Source organism: Panicum hallii, chromosome 8, assembly GCF_002211085.1.
Source record: "Panicum hallii strain FIL2 chromosome 8, PHallii_v3.1, whole genome shotgun sequence".
Lineage (NCBI taxonomy): Eukaryota > Viridiplantae > Streptophyta > Magnoliopsida > Poales > Poaceae > Panicum > Panicum hallii.
Genome location: NC_038049.1, coordinates 17,394,384 through 17,418,270, shown reverse-complemented (window position 1 = coordinate 17,418,270; position 23,887 = coordinate 17,394,384). Strand labels below are relative to the sequence as shown.

General features: G+C 45.0%; 3 protein-coding genes across 3 annotated transcripts; 2 read left to right on the top strand and 1 right to left on the bottom strand.

The window, feature by feature from the left end:
• Nucleotides 1-1,937: 1,937 nt before the first annotated feature.
• LOC112903658 (putative F-box/FBD/LRR-repeat protein At1g78760) lies at nt 1,938-4,524 on the bottom strand. The gene is made up of 4 exons (XM_025972892.1): nt 3,595-4,524; nt 3,327-3,461; nt 2,928-3,042; nt 1,938-1,948 (listed from the first exon to the last, which is right to left on the bottom strand). Exons 1-4 carry the CDS (start codon nt 4,522-4,524, stop codon nt 1,938-1,940), a joined length of 1,191 nt encoding a protein of 396 aa, XP_025828677.1.
• A 5,181-nt stretch (nt 4,525-9,705) lies between these two features.
• On the top strand, nt 9,706-11,199 carry LOC112903657. The gene is made up of 4 exons (XM_025972891.1): nt 9,706-9,723; nt 9,955-10,239; nt 10,311-10,465; nt 11,094-11,199. The coding sequence occupies exons 1-4, from the start codon at nt 9,721-9,723 to the stop codon at nt 11,197-11,199; spliced, it is 549 nt and encodes a 182-aa protein (XP_025828676.1). The 5' UTR covers nt 9,706-9,720.
• An 11,837-nt stretch (nt 11,200-23,036) lies between these two features.
• LOC112903656 lies at nt 23,037-23,456 on the top strand. The gene has a single exon (XM_025972890.1). The coding sequence runs from the start codon at nt 23,037-23,039 to the stop codon at nt 23,454-23,456; it is 420 nt and encodes a 139-aa protein (XP_025828675.1).
• Nucleotides 23,457-23,887: the final 431 nt, after the last annotated feature.

Genomic DNA, 23,887 nt, shown 5'->3' with positions numbered 1-23,887 from the left:
GAGGTTAATAAAATCCATCATGTCCGTCAAGAGGGGCTAAGAAATTACCACATTAATCTGAAAATGAAAAAATGCACTGTAGAATTTTATGATGATCTGTGTAAAATAGGATTATACCGAAGAGATTATATTAAATATGATTAAACTAAAATGTAGACCATATTGAATACGGTTAAACCAAGAGTCCACGTCGAATACATTAAGTCAAAGAATCCATGTCAAATAGGAAAGTTAGTTGTTTGATCTCCATACAATTTGAAAATAAAAATATATAGTTCATGTAAAATACAATTAATATATAGCTATTCAATAAATATACAAAAATAGTATTTGATTGCATAATGATTAGAAAAACACCTAACTAAAGACTGCGGGTAAATATGCAACATGCAATTACTATAACCGGAGTTCAGAATCTTGCCTCCTTCACGCTCTATACCAAGAAATCCATATGTTAATTAGTGAAAAAAGAGAATAACTGGCACTATCGATCCATATATTCCCAAATTATAATAGTTGAGATGCAAATTTATAGGAAAAATAAATAAATAAATAATAGTTCATGTAAATACAATTAACAAGTAGCTAACCAAAATAAAAAAATAGTATTTGATTTCCATATGATAAAAAATGTAACAAATAGATGTGTAAAAATGCAACATAGAATTACTATAAGCAATATTTCCTCCACTCTCACAGCAAAAAAGTTGCCATGTTAATTGGTGTAAAAAGTAAACAATTAGCACTATCGATCCATGTTCGCTCAAATTATAACAGTTTAGATAGATTTCATACAAGATATTGTAGTATTAGAATGTAAACTTGATTTTAAAAGTTTGTAGCTAAAATAGATGTGGAACGAATCCAACAATTACACCACTCATGTTTAGCAATCTCAGTTAATAAGGGTTTCAATGAGCATACTAGAGATTTTTTTTCAACCATACAAGAGAGTGATGCATATGGCGAGACTAAGATGTCGTCCATGGCGAATGTTGCTAATGGTGGAAAGGTTTTTTATTAGTCTAGGGATCTATTCTTATAGAACAAATATAATCACATTCATGTTTGTATGTATCCCAAAGTAGCTACAACATAGGCCTATAGACATGGAATCATATGTGCATGAACTAATTCGGATGATATTTGGGATAGGGGAGTTGGATGATATCAATGTGAAAAAGGCAAAGATCTCAAGAAACCTCAGGACATACCAATGACTTCCATTGGTTAGTGGATATTGTGCTTTCCAGCATGAGCGCGTGCAATAGTGGGGATAAATAGTGATGCGAAAGGTGATAAACAAAGATATTTGTGATAGAGGTGCTGACGATCGCGCACTCACTGGCACAAATCACCATTTGTGCTAGCACAAGGTACTGCTGACGACTGCCAAAACCGCCAGAACAAATACATTATGACCGCTAGCACAAATAGTTTTTTACCAAAGAATTATTAATAGGCCTAAATAAATATTCAAAATACTTTCTTACTCAGATACCACATTGCTTAATCACTTGATCACCCATGCAAGGTGTAAAATTTGGTTGCCAATAGAGCTGCATATGCACTCTAATTTTTTTGTGTGTCTTTGGGTGCCAAATTTTTTTTTTCATATGCTATAAATAAAATATCTCGGCCATGTAAAGTTTATAAATTTCTATTAAGCATACTAATTTAATGCTGCCAAAATATCTATAATTCTAGCAATTACTTTCTACAATCCAACAACCTGTGCATTCACATGCTCTAGTCATAATTTTTAATTTATAGAGAATGTTTGAAAGATGGGTTGTTATAGTACGTATTCTTTAGCTAAAACAGTTGTAAATGTAGCGGAGAAACTATGGTAGTCCACAGTTGCTGCAATTCTCAATATTACAAAATAAATCTTAACATTTGGCTCTGATTTCTATCATTTGGTCGTTGCAATCATTTCAATGACAACCTGCAGGTGGAAAAGAACAATGGGTATATATATCAAGAACTCTTCTCCTTTTAAAACAAAATCTAATAGCACGAAAATCCAATGACAAGTTATAGTATTCAATTATCACACCCGATTTCGGAAAGAAACCAGATGCTTCTCATATGTGCGCCAGGATCAAGTTCATGCACACATGATAGACGTCATAAGTAAAATATATCAAAGACAATGTTCGAAAAGTAAACAAGATAGATTAAACAATATCATTACACTCCGAATAAAATAGACACAAAGATCTTAAACGTTTCACCGATATTCTAAATAAGATCTGCAACAAAACTTCTTCCACAGGCAATTGATGGCGGGCTCGGATGGAGGGAGAAGGTGAGCGGGCGCAGCAATGGCCGGGCAGGGCGTGCGTCGTGGAGGAGTGATGGACGAAGCGGCTAGAGGTGGAAGATTACAGATGGGGTCCACCTAGCGGTGAGAGAGAGAAAAGAGAGGAGAGGGAGGTGGGTCGGGCTGAGGCTTGGAACTGGGCTGAGCAAGAGTTTGGGTTGGCTTGAAAAGAGAGATTGAAGAGAGAGAAAGGGGAGGTGGGCTGGGGTGACTTTTTTTTATAAAAAAGGGTGTTACATCAATCCATGAAAAGAGATAATATGTCTCAATATCAACACATTGAAAACTGACTAAACATTGCTGGAAATTCCCATATGAAAACCAAATATCTCTCATTAGAGTTTTTAGACCTAATGGTGAATCCTTTGGAAGGGGTCGAGTATAGACAGATCATGTACTTGCTCAGGATGAGGAAGACTAGGTGACAAAATATGAGATACAAAATCAAATCGTGCATGCGCCGAAGCCCTCTTTTTGACCTGGAGCCGCCTGTGCTGTCTTCTAATCCACGCATCGTTGCCAACGTATCCATGTTTTAACTCAAGCGTCATTGACTCCAGCACTCTTGCATTTGTTACAAAAAACTTGGCAAAGTTAATACCTGGCTTGCTGTCTTCACGGTATGGTAGCACAATATTTCTCAGACGGATATCAAGGGTACCAGTAAGTTGCTGGTATTCATCATATGATTCATTTTTCTGAACAACATGTGTTATCTGAAAAGTAAATCGAGCATACAAATAGCGTCAATGTCCAGCCTAGCTTTACTTGGAACAACCATCGATCGATATAACAGTTGCAAAAGAATACTCCCTCCATCCCAAATTATTAATCATTTTGGCTGTTCTAGATGTATAATTTTTACTATGCATTTAGATATATGTTATGTCCAGATGCATAGCAAAATCTATATAGCTAGAAAATCCAAAACGACTAATAATTTGGGACGGAGCGAGTATATATATGCAAATGAACATTAATTCCAGGTCCAGAGAGTAACCTTGATGTACAACTTCTCTAAGTGGGGAAAGCACTTGATCAAGTTAACAGCAGTATCCGAACAAGGTTTCACATAAGATAAAGCTAGAACCTTCACACTGGGCACCACCGCCGTCAACCTTTCGAAGGTTGATCCCTGAGTCGATCAAAAAGCATATATAGAATGAATTTACCCACATGCATCTTGATCAGTCAAATTAAGGGACTTGGATCCATCACGAAACAAGGTGAGAGTAGAATATATAACGATAGATTATGCCTGTACATACCTGATGAAGAGCTGCGGTGCAAAATTGAAGCATGTGGCAGACGCGCACGAGTTCGCCCAGAACCTTCAATCTCGGCGCAGAGACTACCGAGATGTCCATCTCCAGTCCTTCGAAAACAACTAACTTTTCCAGGCATGGGGCGTCCTCGATGACAAGCTGTTGTACTAGCCTGAGCTCTTCTAGTTCGTCGTCTCCCCATGTAAAAAAAGCCGCACCGAAACCAGTACCCACACCGATGCTTCTGAGGCTAGGCGACACGATTCTCACTCGAGGGCAGCCGTTGTTCTCCTGCAGCAGCAAGCTCTCCAGCGCAGGGCAGCCGGCGAGCAACGCGTGGAGGGAGGACTCCGAGACTGTGACGTAGGAAAGGGTCAGCTGCTTGAGAAGCGGCCAGTAGTGGAGCAATCCGCCGGTGGTGGTGGCATCCGGGAAGGCGCAGGCGTTGAAGCTGGCGACGACAAGGGTGGAGGAGAAGCGGAGCACCGACGCCGCCGGCAGCGGCCGCGGCGGAGACCCCCAGCGAAGATGGCTGTCGTCGAAGAGGATCTCGAGCTCCCGGAGGCCGTCGAGGGCGGGGGACCGGAGCCAGCCGTCTAGGGTCTCCTCCTCGTCGTCGTAGTAACCGAGGCAACTGTAGTTGATGGAGAAGCGGCGGCCGGGGCCATGCTGGTGCGTGGACAGGATGCGGGAGATATCGCTGACCGGAATAGTTGGGTCTCCGTCGACGTCGAGGTTGAGGGGAGCGGAGCGCCAGATGTGGCGCCACCGGGAGGAGAGGAGCTGCGTGCGGGCGGCGTCCCTGGTGGGGAGGAGGGAGACGATGTCTTCGAGGACGCCGTCGGGGAGGAGGCTGATGCGGTCGACGAGCACTTCTTCCTCTTCATCCAGTTGCAGCGGCATCATCTTCTTGGCCCTAGTGACCACGCCCATAGCGATGGCGATGGCGATGGCGGCGGAGTGGAGAAGATCGATCGGGAAGCCGAAGCAGGCGGCGAGAGCTTGCGTGCCATCACGACCAAGTATATATATCAAACTAGTTGGGCTTCTGCATGTTTCTGGCCCAATCGACTTTTTGGCCCATTGCAGAGTTGTGTGAGATTTCTCTCCGCTGGACAGCATCAGAGATCGAGACGTGCTAAACTTTGCTACCTGTTAGCAGTCATACAAATGATGTTTTTGAGTCTTGGCTTAGCACACCTCATCATTAACACTCTTGTTTGAATAAGCTAAACCATCCACGAGCACTTAGATCCAAACAGGATTTTAGAGTAGAGTAGTACATATCTCTGCTCCTCCCCTGCTCCTGTACCCTGTAGACAAATTAAAACTGTTGTGTGGCTTCCGGTCATAGCAAGTTTCAATGCAGAACTTAACATTGTGGGAAAACTGAGCTGAACATTTTTTTAAGAAAATAGGAGGGGTGCGCTCCTACTGAGCTATAAAGGATGCGGCTAATTTGCCATATTATAAGCTGTTTGTACGGCCACCTACACTTTACACGACCAACTTATTTTTATAGAACCGCATCAGCTCGGAGTCTAACGGAAATATACTAGGGTGTCTGCACATGCATGCATATGCGAGAAGATAAAAGAGCACGGATATGCGTGTGCATGCACACAATTTTAAACATGGAAAAGATCGTAGTTTCAAAATCGAGCGTCCACATCAACATCCGGTGACACGGTTGCGCTCGTTTTAATAAGATCTTCAAAACAAGATCCCACATCACTATATTTCAATATTATATTTTTCCACGTGAGAAAATACTTTTTGTTGTATTCTAATTTGCTTATGACTTTTAAAGTTGCTTATGGCTTTACAAAATATTGCTTGACTCACCTGAGTCCAGTTAAGTGGATATTAATGTTGATATTGAGAAGATAGATTAGATGGTGTGATTAGAGGATGATGGCAAACAATTATGTTAGGGTAGATGGATATTTACTGCATGATGAGTGATAGGAAATTTTAGCAAGTCAGTCAAGCATTTTTACTAATTTATGTTGGTATTTTTTATTCTATGTGAGCAATTCATGTATCTTTAAAAAGTATTGTCGGAACAAATGCAAGTGACATCTTATTTTGAAGATCTTTTCAAAAGAAATACAGTTGTGCCAATCGGAATTTAAATTTGATGGTCCATTCAAAAACTACAACTTTTTAAAGTTTTGAAGTTGCTTGCACATGCTGTCGTGGGATAAAAATTCCACTTGAGCTGTTGTCGCTGAATCAGAATTCATTCGAATGTACCAGATGACTCCACGTGATGTGGCTTGTCTACTTGATGTGATCGATGCAAAGGGTACGTAGGGAGAAACAAAATTACGGCGGGCTGTAGTGAAGTTATTACCATATTTAAAATAGAAAAGAAAGGTTGTATGTACAACAAAGGGAGGAAAAAGAAGGAAAGGAAATATTACAAAACAAGCCTCCTACGAGAATATTACAGCTGCGCTAACAATGAATGCTACTAGCTCCGGTTTGGCCCTATGGGAGAGCAAAGACACCTGAGAGAATTTTCTCTTGCAGTTTTCTACCGTGGGGTCGATGTCCTTGAATATCCAGTTGTTCCAATACTCTATGCCATGAGGATAATGATTTCCATAAAGAACGGTACCTGTAGTTTTTCTTTGATCAGTCTAAAGATGCTGAATAAGGGCCTGGTTGTTATAACAGAAGTACCAACACTGCTACTGAACGGGTCTTCAATATGTGATATTTGTCCTCATCAATGTTGGGTCTGGGAGGGATCTTTAATCCCAGTTGGTAACATCAATCGAGATTAAAGGATCATCCACATGTTAGTTTAAAAGAAAAGCATCCTAATTAGAGCTATATGTGTTATGTAGGTGGGGTAGCAAGTAAGTTATGCACAAGGTGAGAGATCTCTGGTTCAAGTTCTACGGACCGTAGAATTTTTTTAGCGCCAGTTACCCCCTTAGTCCTGGTTGTAGCAACCGGGACTAAAGGTTGGAATTTTTAGTCCCAGATTCGTGGTCCCAGTTGCTACAACCGGGACTAAAGGGGGTTGCAAACAGGACTAGAGCGGATTTCTGTAGTGGTGCAATGGAGGCCCAGCAGGCCTTTGCAAAAGTGCGGCCTAAAAAGAGATGCGTGACTGTCTCAAGTTTCTGCAGAATGCACAGGTCACAAGTGTATGTGTCCAGTTCCATGTTTCTTCTTCTGAGGAGATCCCTCGTGCTTAATCTGTCCCTTAAAAGCAGCCAGAAGAAGACCTTGTGTTTCATCTGACACTATGATCTCCAAAACCAGTGGAACATTGGATGGCAGCCCTGTGGCCCGCAATCTCTTTGTAAGCCCGTGAAGTCATGAAGACCGAACTTCCCCAAACATAATGCCGTTTGCCCATGTCTTGCTGTGTCTGTAATTGTTAGATGCCGATCACCAGCCCTTGAAACTGTTGGTGTGCTTGGATTGACAAAGGCACATGGAAGTTTTGAAGTAGTTGTTGGCCTGAGATTGCTTTGAAAGAGATCTCTTTATCCTTGGCAAAGTATTAATTCCATGCAAGATAAGGCCAATATTTGCCCATTCCAAGAATCAGTCCAGAACAGAACTGTTGAGCCATCTGCAACTTTCACAATTGCTAAGTTCTTGTAGATATCCAGCAGCTTTACTATCTCCTTCCACCAAAATGAGCCTTTATTCTTTTTCCCAGGGAGAGTCATCATTATAGTAAGAGTTCCAGATCAACTTAATCCAAGGGAGGTCCATCTTCATGTAGAATTTATGCAGGAATTTGAGGAGTAGAGCATTGTTGTGTGCAGTGAGATCAATGACTCCTAAACCTCTTTCCTTCTTTGGGAGGCAAACCGTTGGTCAAGCAGCTTTGGGAGGCTTTTTGGAGGTTAGGTTAGAACCTCGCCAAAGATAGTGCTTCCTGTACTTGTCCAATTGCTTTATGACCCCTTTATGCAGTTTCATACAAGAAATTTTGAAGACTGTAGAGCAAGAGAAGACTGTGTTACCATTTCTAGTTTCCCTCCCTAGGAGAGGAAAGCAGAAGTACAAGTCAACCTTCTTTCAATCCTTTGGATGAGAGGCAGGAAGTCTTCAATGTTGGGCTTAGTTGTTCCAAGGGGTAAGCCAAGGTAGGTGAAGGGTAAATTCCCTTTCTAACAGTTGAGAATGTTTGAGAGCGGGTCAAACTTTTCTTCTGAGTTATTTAGGGAAACCATGACAAATTTGTTATAGTTGACTCTTAAGCAAGTTGACTGGGCTAATGTATTTAGTAGGTCCTGTCAGCTGTCTAGGGCAGGTCTCCATGATGAGGAGTGTGTCATCTGCATATTGGACTACAAGGAAATTAGAGCTGGCACTTGTGAGAATAGGAAGGTTCATAAGACCTTGATCTTTGGCATTGTTAATGACTGTCTGCAAGAGGTCAGCAGCTAGGACAAAAGAAGTGGTGAGAGTGGATCTTCCTATCTTAGACCCCTTATGCAATGGAATGTTTTCCCTGTTACCCCATTTAGAAGTACTGATAAAGTTCCAGAATTTAGGATATCTTGGATCCAACCTATCCATCTATCCCCAAAGCCCTTATGTTTGAGGATTTGAAGGATTGCTTGGTGCTCTATCATGTCAAAGGCTTATTTAAAATCTAGCTTAAGGATGACCAGTTCCTTCCACTACACCAAAACAGGTCATTTTCGTCGGCCAGCTTTATTTTCGTCGGCCTGAGCTAAGCCGACGAAAATACATAAATTATTTCGTCGGTTTGGGAAAGCCGACGAAATTAGATTATTTTCGTCGGTCTGAATAGGGCAGACGAAACAAACGACTTATTTTCGTCGGCTTAACCTAGGCCGACGAAAATAAAGTTCTATTTTCGTCGGCCCTCACAGGCCCACGAAATTAAACACCTTATTTTCGTCGGCCCATTGAAACCCACGAAATTAATCTGTTTATTTTCGTCGGCTTATTGGACCGACGAAAGTACCTGTGCCCTAAGTCACCACGCAACCAAGCTGCCAGGTGCCAGCCGCCACACTCGTCACTCCCGCCCGCCCTCAGCCCCCCTCGCCCCAGCCGCCCGCCGCCCGCGCGGCCCGCCGCCCCCTCCCCTGCGGCCCCCTGCTCCCCGGCCGGCCCCGCGCCTCGCCGCCCCCGCGCCCCGGCTGCCCCCGCCGCCCCCGCCGCGCCGCCCCCCCCCCTGCGGCCCCCTGCGCCCCGGCCGGCCCCGCGCCTCGCCGCCCCCCCCCCTGCGGCCCCCGCGCGCCGGCTGCCCCCGCCGCCCCGCCGCCCCCGCGCCCCCGGCCCACCGCCCCCCGCGCCCGCGCGCGCCCACGCGCCCCCCGGGGATGAGCAGGATTCGCGGGGAAGAAGGAGCAGCCCCTGGTGCACGCGAAGCCCCGTTCGTTCGCGTCCGTGCCTGATTGGAAGGTCTGAATGGAAGGGGAATTGGACTGAACGATTTGGTCCTCCTTCAGTTAAATGTTCCTTTATAATTTTTATATATTGAGCCTGATTGTTTCACATTGTTGGGGTCTGATTGGCAGGATTACTTGTAAATTGCTGGAGAGAATAGAGCTCAGTATATGTTTTTAAATTGATTTAGATGGTGCTACTATATGTTCTGGGTATTTGTATTGATTTCAGGGAAAGGAGCAGAGAAGACTCTACAATTGTATTAGCTTATGGAGCACATAGATTGCTGCGGTTGTGAAAGGTGAAGCATTGTGATTTATGAGATACGATTTTAAGTTTAAGAGGTTGCACCTGTTGCTCAACCCTAGTTCCACAGTTGCTCTAGTTAGCACTTTATGCCATTTGAATGGAAATTGTGTCCAACTTGCATGGATTTGACCTCTTGCTTAAACTTTCAGGTTCAAAGTCCACACAGTATCAAGTACAATGGTACAATTCAAGGTCTCAAGTACAATGGTGCTTAAGTTGTGCTGTTCTGGTGCCATCTACCTACTCTTTGTAATTTTCAGACCATCTCTCTGGTGCATGATCACTGTTTTGTCCTGAAATTGGTTAGAAGATTTATTTTTTACTCATCATTCATATGTTGACAAAGCAGTAATTGAATGTCGTTTCCTTTCTCTATTTGTTTTTACAGGGGAATTTTGTGGGCTTACCGTCAACAGACCGGGGATGGTATGCCTTTGTGCTATTATCTTAATGCTCAATTTAGTTTTCCTGCATACTCATTTATTTTCAAGTGAAGATTTGTCATCATGTTCTTGCACAGTCCTTTAGTTCATGTGTCATCATGTGTACCACGTGAGCACAGTTGTTGAGCATCCTAGCTCAACTTTGGGTTCTGCAAAAGTTGTTCTATTCTCAATTTAGAAAAAAAATAGCTGATGCATCTGCTTATACTCTTAGCTGGTGCACACAGTTGTTGAGCATCCTAGCTCAACTTTGGGTTCTGCAAAAGTTGGTACATCCTTTTCTTGTTCTATCTCTGTACCACGTGAGTTATCACACAATTTGGCATCTAAAGATCAGTCATCAGCAGGTAACAGTGATTGTTCAAAGAAAGAAGAACTGGTCTTACCAACTGATAGCAAACATGATTCTGCAAAGTTTTCTGAAGATAGTTCCCAGGAAGTGAGAAAGTGCTCTGAACTGCGGGCATCTGATTTGGCTGCTCCATTGAGTGATGAACAGGTACGAAGTTTGTCCAAACTCCAATCTTAAGTTTAGCTTTGCTCACCTTTTTCGTAATTTTTTTTCTGTAGCTTGCATTACTGTTGCATCAACAATTAAACAGCTCCCCCAGAGTACCGAGGGTGCCACGTTGCCATCAAGCAGCTGGTACGCAGATGCTTCATCCAACTGGAGCTACTTCTAAGCGGTCTTCAGCGCACGGAGGAAGGGATCATGCAGCGGTAAGGTTATTAGCACCTGGAGGACATAAAGGTTTCTTTTTATGTCACTGGAGGACATAAAGATAGTGAGGACACTAAGAGGATAGAAAAAAGACATAGAGATGCTGGCACAGAACGTGCTTCTTCTGCGAAGGACTCATGCAGATCAGCTGAAAATGTAGCATCAGAACAGAAATATGTGCCATATTATATGCAGCTGTTTTATTTTTTTTAGCAGGATCCTATTATTTTCGTCGGCCTACGTGGCCGACGAAAATAAGTGATGTATTTTCGTCGGCCATAAAAGCCGACGAAAATAAGCCACGTATTTTCGTCGGTTTTTATGGCCGACGAAAATACGTCATTTATTTTCGTCGGCCACATGGGCCGACGAAAATATCGTTATTTTCGTCGGCAACCGACGAAAAAGCGCTTATTTTCGTCTAGTTTATTTCGTCGGCCTAATTTCGTCGGCAGGCCGACGAAAATAGCTATTTTCGTCGGTTTTAGGCCTATTTTCGTCGGTTTCTGGCCGACGAAATTATACTATTTTCCTGTAGTGTTCTTAGAGGTTTTCAGATATGTAAATACTCAAAGGCCCAGCCTAGACAATCCTGTATTGACTTGAATTTGATGAAGCCATACTGTTTTTAGCCTCATGATTACCCTATGCAATCTTTCTGCCAGTAGCTTTGTGATCAACTTGATTAAGGAACTTAACAGTGAGATGGGTCTGAAGTCCCCTATTGAGATTGGATAGTATTTTTTCGGGATCAAGATTATGTAAGAATCATCCCCATTTGCATGTACTCCATGTTCAACTTCTTATTAGATGTCTTATTCCTACAAATGGTAGGGAACCATGTTGTGTTTGGCTATGACCGAATCATACCTTGTAAACCTTTCCAAATGCGTCACTACCAAGAAGTCACTCCTCAGAGAAGTTATCTGTAATTGATTTCAGTAATCCGTATGATATTTGTTAAGTTGTGATCCAAATTCATCTATACACATATAAAGGCCGACTTCGGACGTAGCGAAGCGGAGGCCCATCGCCGGAGGCTTGGGCCGGAGCGAAGTTTCCATATATATACCTCTTGTAAGCCGCCGTTCGGGATACAGAAAGATCATTGTAAATCCCTGGCGTTTGTAACTGCACTCGATATAGTGAAGTTTTGCTGGCTGGCGCCCGTGGTTTTCCCTTCCATGGGTTTTCCATGTTAAATCCTCGTGTCCTCTGGGGTGATCGGTTTCTTCTTCGTTCTACTTTGTCATCTATTTTGTAACAAGTGGTATCAGAGCTGGTTCAAGATTAGGGCTCCGCGATGGCATCGATGAAGTATGATCTACCGATGTTGGACTACAAGATGAGGTTCTCCCTATGGCAAGTGAAGATGCGGGAAGTTCTGGTGCAATCCCAGGATCTTGATGAGGCGCTGGATTGCTTCAGGAAGAGGAAGAAGGATGAGTGGACCGCTGAGGAAAAGCGGAAGGATCGTAAGGCTCTCTCGCTAATTCAACTTCATCTATCTAATGATATCTTGCAAGAAGTGCTGCATGAAAAAAGTGCTGCAGAACTTTGGCTCAAACTGGAATCGATCTGCATGTCCAAAGATCTAACCAGTAAGATGCACATGAAGATGAAGTTATTCTCGCACAAGTTGCAGGAGGGTGGTTCGGTGTTGAACCACATATCGGTCTTCAAAGAGATCGTTGCCGACCTAGTGTCGATGGAGGTGCAGTTTGATGATGAGGATTTAGGTCTTCTCTTATTATGTTCACTGCCTAGTTTGTATGCAAATTTCCGTGACACCATACTTTTAAGCCGTGATGAACCAACCCTCTGGGAAGTTTATGAGGCACTCCAGTCCAGGGAGAAGATGAAAGGCATGGTACAGTCTGACGGGTCATCTTCCAAGGGTGAAGCATCGCATGTCAGAGGCAGAACTGAGCAGAAGACCTACAGTGATAGCAATGATCGTGAGAAGAGCCTAGATGGTAGAGGTCGTTCGAAGTCCAGACCCAAGAAGTTTTGCAAGTACTGTAAGAAGAAATCTCACTTCATTGAAGAATGTTGGAAGCTGCAGAACAAGGAGAAAAGGAATGGTATGAAACATAAATCTGATGGTAAGGCTTCTGTTGTCTCCAGTGTTGGGAACTCAGATTCGGGAGATTGCCTTGTCATTTTTGCTGGTTGTGTTGTCGCTCATGATGAATGGATACTTGATTCCGCATGTTCGTTTCACATCTGCATTAACAGAGATTGGTTCCGTTCCTATAAGTCTGTGTAGAGTGGAGTTGTTGTGCGTATGTGAGATGATAACCCGTGTGAGATCATAGGCATCGGTTCCATTCAGATCAAGATGCATGATTGCATGACACGTATGCTGAAAGATGTGAGACACATTCCAGGGATGGCTCGGAATCTCATCTCACTTAGCACACTTGACTCGGAAGGATACAAATACTCCGGTTCAGGTGGAGTTCTGAAGGTATCAAAAGGTTCTCTTGCTTATATGATTGGTGATCTGAATTCTGCAAAGTTATATGTGCTTAGAGGATGTACAATACATGGTTCTATTACTGCTGCTGCTGTTACTAATGATGAACCTAGTATGACTAACCTGTGGCATATGCGTCTTGGACATATGAGTGAACTTGGTATGGCAGAATTGATGAAGAGGAACCTACTTGTTGGCTGCACTCAGAGTAACATGAAGTTCTGTGAGCACTGTGTTTTTGGGAAGCACAAAAGGGTAAAATTTAATACTGTGGTTCATCGCACCAAAGGTATACTTGATTATGTACAAGCTGATTTATGGGATCCTTCTCGTAAACCTTCTTATGGTGGTGCTCGTTACATGCTTACCATTATTGATGATTACTCTAGAAGGGTATGGCCTTATTTTCTGAAAAACAAAGATGATACTTTTGCCGCTTTTAAAGAGTGGAAACTTATGATAGAAATTCAAACTGAGAGGAAGGTAAAACTGCTTCGTACTGATAATGGTGGAGAATTCTATTCGCATGTCTTTGATGATTATTGTAGGAAGGAAGGCATTGTCAGGCATCACACCATCCCGTACACTCCACAGCAGAATGGTGTGGCCGAGCGCATGAACAGAACCATCATCTCGAAGGCTCGTTGTATGTTGTCCAACGCACGTATGAACAAGCGTTTCTGGGCAGAGGCCGCCAACACTGCATGTTACTTGATCAACAGGTCGCCTTCTATTCCACTCAACAAGAAAACTCCCATTGAGGTATGGTCCAGCACACCTGCTGATTATTCACAGTTGAGAGTTTTTGGCTGCACTGCTTATGCACATGTCGATAATGGAAAATTGGAGCCTAGAGCTATTAAGTGTGTTTCTTGGTTATGGTTCGGGAGTAAATGGATATAAACTATGGAATCCCGAATCTGAAAGGACCTTCATGAGCAGGAGTGTTATTTTCAATGAATCTATGATGTCTAATGACAGCTTGCTCATTGATGCTAATTCAGATGAATCTGATGAGGAACATCAAGAGATCAGCAGGGAGGTAGAGCTCGTGGATGATCAGCAAACTGAAATTATTGATAATGATGTTCCTAATATTGCTCAGCACTCACCTCCTATTTTGCAGCAACAAGATTTACCTATTGCACATCATAGAATGAAGAGAAATTGTGGACCTCCAGCTTGTTATATTGAAGAATGTAATATGGTTAATTATGCTTTGAGTTGTGCAGAACAGGTGGAGAACAATTATGAGCCGGATACATACTCTGAAGCTGTTGGTTCAGGTGATCGCGAGAAGTGGATCTTAGCCATGCAGGAGGAGATGCAGTCTCTCGAGAAGAATGGCACATGGGAGATTGCGAGCTTGCCTAAACAGAAGAAGACTGTCCACTGCAAATGGATCTTCAAGTGAAAGGAGGGTCTATCTCCTAGTGAGCCTCCAAGGTATAAGGCAAGGTTAGTTGCAAAAGGTTTCAGTCAGATTCCTGGTGTTGATTACAATGATGTGTTCTCTCCAGTTGTAAAGCATAGTTCGATCCGTACATTCTTCAACATTGTTGCTATGCATGATCTTGAGCTTCAGTAGTTAGATGTGAAGACTGCATTCTTACATGGAGAGTTAGAGGAGGAGATATACATGGACCAGCCAGAAGGGTTCATAGTACCTGGTAAGGAGGATTATGTTTGCAAATTAAAAAGTTCCTTATATGGTTTGAAACAGTCTCCTCGTCAGTGGTATAAAAGGTTTGATTCATTTATGTTGGCACATGGCTTTAAGAGATCTGATTATGATAGCTGTGTATACATTAAGCTTGTTAATAGATCACCTATATACTTACTTATATATGTTGATGACATGCTGATTGCTGCCAAGAGCAGTGAAGAAATCACTACTTTGAAGAAATTGTGGAGTAGTGAGTTCGACATGAAGGATCTTGGTGCTGCTAAGAAAATTCTAGATAGGGAGATAACTAGAGACAAAATTCTAGTTTATTATTTCTTAGTCAGCAAAGTTACATTAAGAAGGTTCTTCAGCATTTCAACATGCATGATGCGAAGCCTGTTAGTACTCCTATTGCACCTCATTTTAAATTGTCAGCTACACAGTGTGCTAGTACTGATGAGGATGTTGAATACATGTCAACAGTTCCATATTCTAGTGCTGTTGGTTCTTTCGATGTAAGCCATGGTTTGCTCACGTCCCGATTTATCTTATGCTATGAGCTTGGTTAGTAGATACATGGATAATCCTAGTAAAGAACACTGGAAGGCTGTTCAGTGGATTTTCAGGTACCTCCGAGGCACAGCAGATGCTTGTTTGAAATTTGGCAGGACTGATAAGGAACTTATTGGTTATGTGGATTCTGATTATGCTGCTAATTTGGATAAGCGAAGGTCACTCACGGGTTATGTGTTCACTGTTGGTAATTGTGCCGTGAGTTGGAAGGCAACATTGCAGCCTGTTGTTGCCTTGTCTACTACTGAGGTGGAATATATGCTATTGCTAAAGCATGTTGGGTGTCAGTTTGGCTGAAAGGATTGTATGCTGAGTTTTGTGGAGATGATTCTTGCATTAACCTATTCTGTGACAGTCACAGTGCTATATATCTCACCAAAGATCAGATGTTTCATGAGAGGACAAAGCACAAAGCACATTGACATCAAGTACCATTATGTTCCTGATGTGATTGCACAAGGTAAGCTAAAGGTATGCAAGATAAGCACTCATGATAATCCTGCTGATATGATGACAAAGCCAGTTCCTGTTGCTAAGTTTGAGCTCTGCTTAAGCTTAGTTGGTATAATTGTTTAGCCTAAGAGGTTATTTGGCGCCGAAGGTATTTTCTTTGTTACGTTTTGGGTGAAAGGTTGATTTATGCTACAAGAAGGAATTTATCTCAAGGTGGAGTTTGTTAAGTTGTGATCCAAATTCATCTATACACATATAAAAGCCGACTTCGGATGTAGCCGAAGTGGCCCATTGTGATGGACTCCTGCACCCGGGGACGCCTAGGGGGTGCGGGGGGCGAAGACCCCCCCCCCTCCCCCCGCGGTATAGATTGATTAGGGTTTCCATATATATACCTCTTGTAAGCCGCCGTTCGGGATACGGAAAGTCATTGTAAATCCCCAACATTTGTAACCGCACTCGATATAGTGAAGTTCTGCTGGCTGGCGCCCATGGTTTTTCCCTTCTACTTTGGAAGAGTTTTCCACGTTAAATCCTCGTGTCCTCTGGGGTGATCAATTTCTTCTTCGTTGTTCTTTGTCATCTATTTTGTAACAATATTTTCATTGACATGGAATTGTCCATGTTATCTCTGTTCCGGGTGCAAGAAGAATCCATCTGCCCAAGGGAAAGCATATAGATAAAACATCATTAACACAGTGTAGCAGCAGCAAACGTTTATGTAAAAGTTTATTCCTCGCTACCACGGAACCCGCCGGTAGAGCGGATCTGAAAATCAACCAACGAAAGGATGGGAAAAAATCTCATAGTATCAAAGAATACCACAGTAGGTTCTCTCCTCTAAAACCCTGCTAAAATACGTTAAGGTGGTTCATGTTAAAGAACCGTAGGTAGAAACCCAGTGTTTGTATAAGTGATTCTCTAGACACAAACAGACACGATTATCACAGGCAGTTCCTTGTAGCCATGTACCAACAGTAATAATGTATTATTGTTGGCGGTTCTAAACCATTAACATGTCCAAATTGCACATTTGTGTCTAAAACCATTTTTGGCTCTAGTATAAAACTGTCTCTAATAACAGTGTTTCAAATCTATAGTTTGTATCTTAAAACTCATAGCTTTTAATGCCAACTTTGATGTAGATATATTTGTATATGAAAATTGTATCATCGATGAGATCTACAACTTTTAGTTGTGAACTTTTTTAAGCAAATTTGAAATATTCAAATGGATTCAAGTTATAAAAAAATTTATATGAAAATAATATAACTCAATGACATCCACAACTTTATATTTTACAGTTTTTTCATTCCAACTCATTTACAAGTTTTTTCATCTAATGTTATGGTATACAAGGGTTTAAAGGGAAGCAATCATATTGTACATGTCATTTTTAGAGCAACTGCTTGTACACTGGTGTTTAATCACCATTACTAATGGTATACTCCCTCCATCCAAAAATAAGAGTTGTTATAGAAAAATTTCAGACACATTATTAGTTGTGAGAAATGACCTCATTGAGCATAGTTACTTATAGTAGTTGTAACTGAAAACCGCGCCGTTTATCTGGTTTCCAAAAAAGTAGCATCTACTAAGTATTTAATTGGCTTCATGTGCTTCTCTATACAATTTTTTCTTGGTTTTGGCATTGCTTTAATGAGATGGACCTAATTATAAGCTAAAAGAACACTCTTTGTAGGACAAATTTTGAATGCTAAATAGACATTTATTTTAGGAAGGAGGAAGTCTCACGTACTCCCTCCGTTCCAAAAAATAAATCATTCTATAATCCAAAATTTGTCAAAAAATAAGTCATTTTACCCTATTTAGTAGTGCATGGGCATGCAACAATCAATTAGTATTAAATATGGCTAATAAATAGGGGCAAACAAGATCATTTTACATCTTGTTAATCGTTTCATAAACTTTCTTGAATGACTATTTTTGGGACGGAAGGAGTAGTGCCTAACTGTTTGTCCTTATATACCCTTATCGATGATTGACTTTTATGTACGTACTACCTCTATTTTAAATTAGTTATCATTCTAGTTTTATCAGTGGGTCAAAAATTTCGATCTTTGACCACCAATTTCTAAAAGCGTATATAGTTCAACAACATATGAATTATATATATTACGAAAGTATTTCTCCTGGTGAATCCAGAAAAATAAAACATATGTCACTAATCTATAAAAACTTCTAGAAATTAATAGTCAGAGATATATTAGTGGACTTAGTGATAAAGATTGAATGACAACTAATTTGAAACAGAGGTAGCCCAGGACAAGGTCGTCGTCAGAGGTCGTACGAAGATTTTGTCGTAACCACAGACAAATATACAAATGTCCATGCAAATTAAATGGTAGGATCAAAATCACTAACCTGAACAACTTCTGCAGTGGCCGTGGGGACGTCAAGGAAAAGCTTGGATTTTACAAGTTGGCTGATTTGAATTAGAGAGGGGGTACTAATTTCCTACGGAAAGGCCCCTGGAAAGTTTTGAATCTTTGCAATTGGGTCCTTGGCCGGGCTACACAGGGATGCCGATTGGTGGCGTCCAAATTCTGGCGAGAGGGCTCACCGGCGGTGAGGGGCAAGTGAGGGGAAAGGTTCAGGAGCTCACGGCAGTCACGGGGGTGGCCGGTGTTGGGGAAGAGAGGGGCCGAGGCGGCGGGTCGACGGCGAACAGAGGCGGGCGGCGGAGGTCCGAGGGACGGTGACGTCGTTCCGGTGGCCGGAGGGCAGGAGAGCGGTGGGGAAGTAGCTGGGAAGCTTCTACGTGATGATGTGGTGCTGGTGGTGTGCTTGGCCGGGGCTAAGAGGCAGTAGATCGTCGGGACGACGGCGAGGCCGCGCGGCGGCGGAAGCTCGAGCTCACCGGCGCGGTGGTCCGGGTGATGTAGCGCGGGAGAACGAAATTGGGCGGGCTTGTGAGCTTCAGTGGGTTGCAGCGGTGCTGCTAGAGCACTGGATCGGGGGTGGGAGGTGGCGGAGGCAGCTGTCGACGGTGAGCTGAGGCAGCAGTGGGGCTCCGGCGAGGTGTGGAGCTCGGGAAAAGGAAAAACAGTGGAAATGCAGGTGCGTGAAAGCAAGAGTGGGTTCGTGGGAGCTCCAGGACATGCTCAAGGTCCAGAAGAAGGCACGGCCACGCGGGAGCAGCTGCTGGCAACCGGCGGGATGCGTGGCGGCTCGGGCGGTGGTGGCGTGATGTGGAGAAGCGAGGGAGGGCCAGCGCGAGGTGGGGAGTGGCGGCGCGGGTGCTGGGACGGCACGTGGCGCAGAGGGAAGCGGTGCGGGGCAGCAGGTGCTTGGCACATGGCCGGCGAGAACGGCGGCGGCGGCGCAGAGAGGAAAACAGAGCAGGGGACTAGAGGTAGACGAAGGGGGACTGATCTGTGATTTTCCAAAGGTGCAGGGACTCCACTGTAAAGCCTTGTTAACTTTCAAACCATAGCTCAAATGGAAATGTGCCCAAAAGTAAAAGTGTAGAGTTCAACAAGATCTACAACTTTGCTTTAAGGTTTAGTTTTAAAAGAGTTAAGGATTTAAATTTAGCCTAAAGCTTGGCAAAGTTTTAAACTTTAAAGAAATCCTATTTAAAATCTACACTACACTTGCATCCTTTGGGTAGTTTGACCTCTATTTGCGGTTTAAAAGTAAGTTCTTGACTTTTTGCAAAACAACCTTTATATGTTTTGATTTTACCTCCCATTCTCACCCATTTTACACTAAAAGACCTAAATTTTCCAGAATTACACAAATACCCTTTTCCCTTTGCATTCAAGTTTTAGCACACATACAAAAGATCAAACATACATACTTCCTACTAGAATCTAGTGTGTTTTAATCCTAAGTACCTGAATGTCATAGTGACGAGCGCTGCAAGAAGCTGTACATCATGTACGGCGGCAGCTCGGAGCTTGTCTCCCGGAGGGACGTCAAGACCCTTCGCCGAGAAGTTTTCTCGGTGAAGCCAGGGGCGCCAAAAGTGGCACCCCACCAATGGTGGAGGAGCACCACCATCTCCTTCGGGCCATCTGACTACCCGGAGAACATGGCGGGGGCTGGGGTGCTACCACTTGTCACTGCCCCTACCATCGCCAACATCAAGCTCCACAACATGCTGATCGACGGGGGTGCCGGCCTCAACGTCATCAGCTATGCAACGTTCAAACAGCTGCAGATCCTGAAGTCCAAACTGGACCCATCACACCCATTCTCCGAAGTGGGCCCACATCCCGTCTACCCGGTGGGGACCATCTCCCTGCCGGTCATGTTCGGGACGGAGGAAAACTTCCGCATAGAGAACGTTCAGTTTGATGTAGCGGAGGTCAACCTCCCATTCAATGCCATTATTAGCAGGTCGGTCTATACCGGTTCATGGCCGTTGCCCATTACGGGTATCTGGTCCTCAAGATGTCATCCCCTGCAGGGGTCCTCACCGTGAAGGGTGACCAAACCGCTGCTGTGGCGGCAGTTGAGAAGCTGCATGCACTGGCAGCGGGTCTCATCCCGGCTGCCGGCGCAGAGGGGTCCGACCCCTCACCCTCACGCGCTACACGCACTAGGGCGCCAGCCAAGGCGCCCAACGTCCGTCCGTCTGATACGGATGATATTCTCATGAAAACCATCCAGGTTGGAGCGGAGCCCTCCCAGACCACCCGCATCGGGGGAAACCTGGGAGAGAAATAGGAAAGCGCGCTCATCGCCTTCCTCCGGGCAAATGTCGACGTATTCGCCTGGGAGCCGTCGCAAATGCCCGGGATCCCTAGGGAGGTGATTGAGCACCATCTGAAGATCCACCCCGACGCCAGGCTGGTGCAACAAAAGCCACAGAAGTAGTCCATCGAGCGGTAGAACTTCATCCGTGAAGAGGTACGCAAGCTGCTGCATGCTGGCTTCATCGAAGAGGTCCACCACCTCGTGTGGTTGGCTAATCCGGTCGTCGTCCCTAAGGCCAACGGGAAGCTTCGGATGTGCATCAACTACAACAACCTCAATAAGGCATGTCCAAAAGACCCCTATCCACTTCCACGTATAGACCAAATTGTAGATTCCACCTTCGGGTGTGACTTGCTGTCCTTCATAGATGCCTATTCTGGTTTTCATCAAATCAAAATGGCTAAGGCAGATAGGAAACGTACAGCTTTTGTAACAGTGGATGTCTTTATTGCTATGTTGTAATGCCATATGGACTGCTTAATGCCTTACCCACCTTTGTTCGTGCAATGAACATTACATTAGGTGATTTGGTTAGAGACATAGTTGAGGTGTATGTTGATGACTTTGTTGTCAAGACTAGAGAAGCGAATTCCCTTATAGAAAATTTAGCTCAGGTCTTTGACAAACTGCGCGCGACATGCACGAAGCTCAACCCCGAGAAATGTGTCTTTGGCATTTCGGCGGGGAAGCTCCTCGGGTTCCTGGTGTCACACCGGGGGATCGACGCAAACCCGGACAAGATCCGGGCAATCGAAGCAATGAGGCCCTTTGCATGACTCAAGGATGTGCAGAGGTTAACAGGGTCGCTTGTAACCCTTAGCCGCTTCATCTCGAGGCTGGCTGAGAAAGCTCTCCCCTTCTTCAAGTTGATGAGGGGGTCCGGTCCATTCACATGGACTGAGCAGGCAGAGCAAGCCTTCTAGGAAATGAAGCAGTATCTCACCACCCTGCCAGTACTGGTAGCTCCGGAGCCAGGTGAGACGCTGTTTCTGTATCTTGCAGCGATGATCGAGATGATCAGCATGGTGCTGGTCACAGAAAGGTCTGAGCAGCTCATACAGGGGGCCCCCATGGTCCCCCTGTAGAAAGTGGAGGTCCGACCTTCACCGATGTGACACCCAACCCTGCTTCGGGGGTCCGGCCGGGTCCCGACCCGGGAAAGAGCCACAAGACCTGGGGTCCGGAGAACCCCCAACTTAGGGGGTAGAGCTTAGTCCCGCTGCTAAAGCCAAGACCGTCCAGAAGCCAGTCTACTACGTCAGCGAGGTCCTACATGAAGCAAAGGCCAGGTATTTCAAGACGCATAAGCTCCTTTATGCTATACTTGTTGCGTCCTGGAAGCTCCACCATTATTTCCAGGCCACAAAATTGTGGTGGTGACCTCTTACCCATTGAGGGCCATCCTCCACAACACCAACGCCATGGGCAACATCACCAAGTGGGCTGCAGAGCTTGCTGGATTTCAACTCGACTTCCAGCCCCGCCACGCCATCAAGAGTCAAGTCCTTGCCAACTTCGTTGCAGAGTGGACTCCTACACCAAGTGTCCCTGGGGTCCGGACCACGGTTCGCTCCCCCAACCACCAGAAGACCCCACTAGACACTCTTCTTTGACGAGTCCGCATGCAACAAAAAGGCCGGAGCTAGTGTGGTCCTTATCAACCCAAATGGCGAACAAGTGAAGTACATAGTGCTCCTCGACTTTGATGCCACCAACAACATGGCGGAATACGAGGCCCTGATCTTCAGACTAACTGCGGTGTTATCCCTAGGGGTCCGGCAGCTCCTGATCAAGGGAGACTCCCAGCTCGTCATCAAGCAGGTCCGGGTGGAGTGTTGCTGCAACAAACCCCAGCTCGCAGCATACCTCATCCATGTGAGGAAGCTGGAGAATGACTTGGACATACTAGAACTGCAACACGTTCCACGTGAAGACAACTCGGTAGCAGATGCACTCTCCACGAGGGCATCAACTCAGGCATCCATGCCGGAGGGCGTCTTTCAAAGACGGCTGTTGAAGCCATCCGCCCAGCCCACCGAACTGGGCGAAGGGGGTCAGCCTAACACCTCGAAGCTAGCGGTCCCGGCGGTGCTCCATCCGTGGGGTTTGCCAAGGATTGTGTGCACCCTCGAGGGTCCCGAAGACCTTGAGGAGCCGCATCCAAACTCTTAGGGGGGTCCCGATGCATGGATCTCTGAGATCTGGGACTACCTGAAAGACAACTTCCTTCCTGAAGACCAAGCATCCATTGAGCGCATAGTGCGATTGGCTAACCGATACGCGGTGGTAGAAGGGGATCTCTACCGCCGTGGCACCAATGGCATCCTCATACGGTGCATCACCCAGGAAGAGGGTTGCGACTTGCTCGCAAAGATCCATGGAGGCGAGTGTGGAAGTCATTCTTCATCCCGTACACTGGTCGGTAAGGCCTTCCGGCATGGCCTTTACTGGCTGACAGCGCTCCAGGATGCAGCTGAGCTGGTAAAGTCCTGCAAAGCATGCCAGTTCCATGCAAAGCAGATACACACTCCAGCTCAGGCTCTGCAAATGATTCCACCCTCTTGGCCTTTCGCTGTGTGGGGGTTGGATATCTTGGGACCTTTCCCTAGGGCCATCAGCGGGTACCGGTACCTCTACGTAGCCATCGACAAGTTTACCAAGTGGCCGGAAGCTACCCCTATGGTCAACATCACCAAGGCATCTGCTATTGCGTTCCTCAAGTCAATTGTGTGCCGGTTCAGGGTCCCGAACCGAATCATCACCGACAATGGGACCCAGTTCAAGAGCCAGCACTTTCAAGAGTACTACGAGGACATCGGCATCCAGCTCTGCTTCACTTCTATGGCACACCCCAAAACCAATGGCCAAGTAGAGTGGGCTAATGCTGAGATACTCAGGGGGCTCAAGATCCGTACCTACAAGGATCTTGAAAAGCATGGTGCGAAATGGGTTGACCAGCTTCCGAGCGTACTATGGGAGAACCGGACCACACCCCGCCGAGCGACCGGGGAGACCCCTTTTCTTCCTGGTCTACGGGGCCGAAACATGCCTTCCCTCGGAGATCGCTGTGGGCTCGCTATGAGTCCAAGCTTTCGATGAGGAATTGCAGGAGTGACAGCACCGTCAAGATGTAGACCTCATGGACGAGTGAAGATGGCGAGCAGCGGTCCAAAGCGCACGGTACAACCAAGCACTCCGGCATTACCATCAACGGTTCGTGCATTATAGGGAGCTCCGAGTCGGGGACCTAGTCCTACGGCGAATCCTAAATCAAGAAGGGCTCCACAAGCTCTCCCCCAGCTGGGAGGGCCCCTTCAAGGTGTCAAAGGTGTGCCGACCCGGTTCTGTTCGCCTAGATACGGAGGAGGGCGTGCAACTACCCAATCCATGGAATATTGAGCACCTCCGTAAGTTTTATCCTTAGGGGCTCAGCCGAGAATAAATCTTTTTTCCTTTATAATATGGTAGCACCTCCGTGCGGACCAGGGCTGTGGAGGTCCGCCCTCGTAAACCCGGCCTCTGGCGTTCAT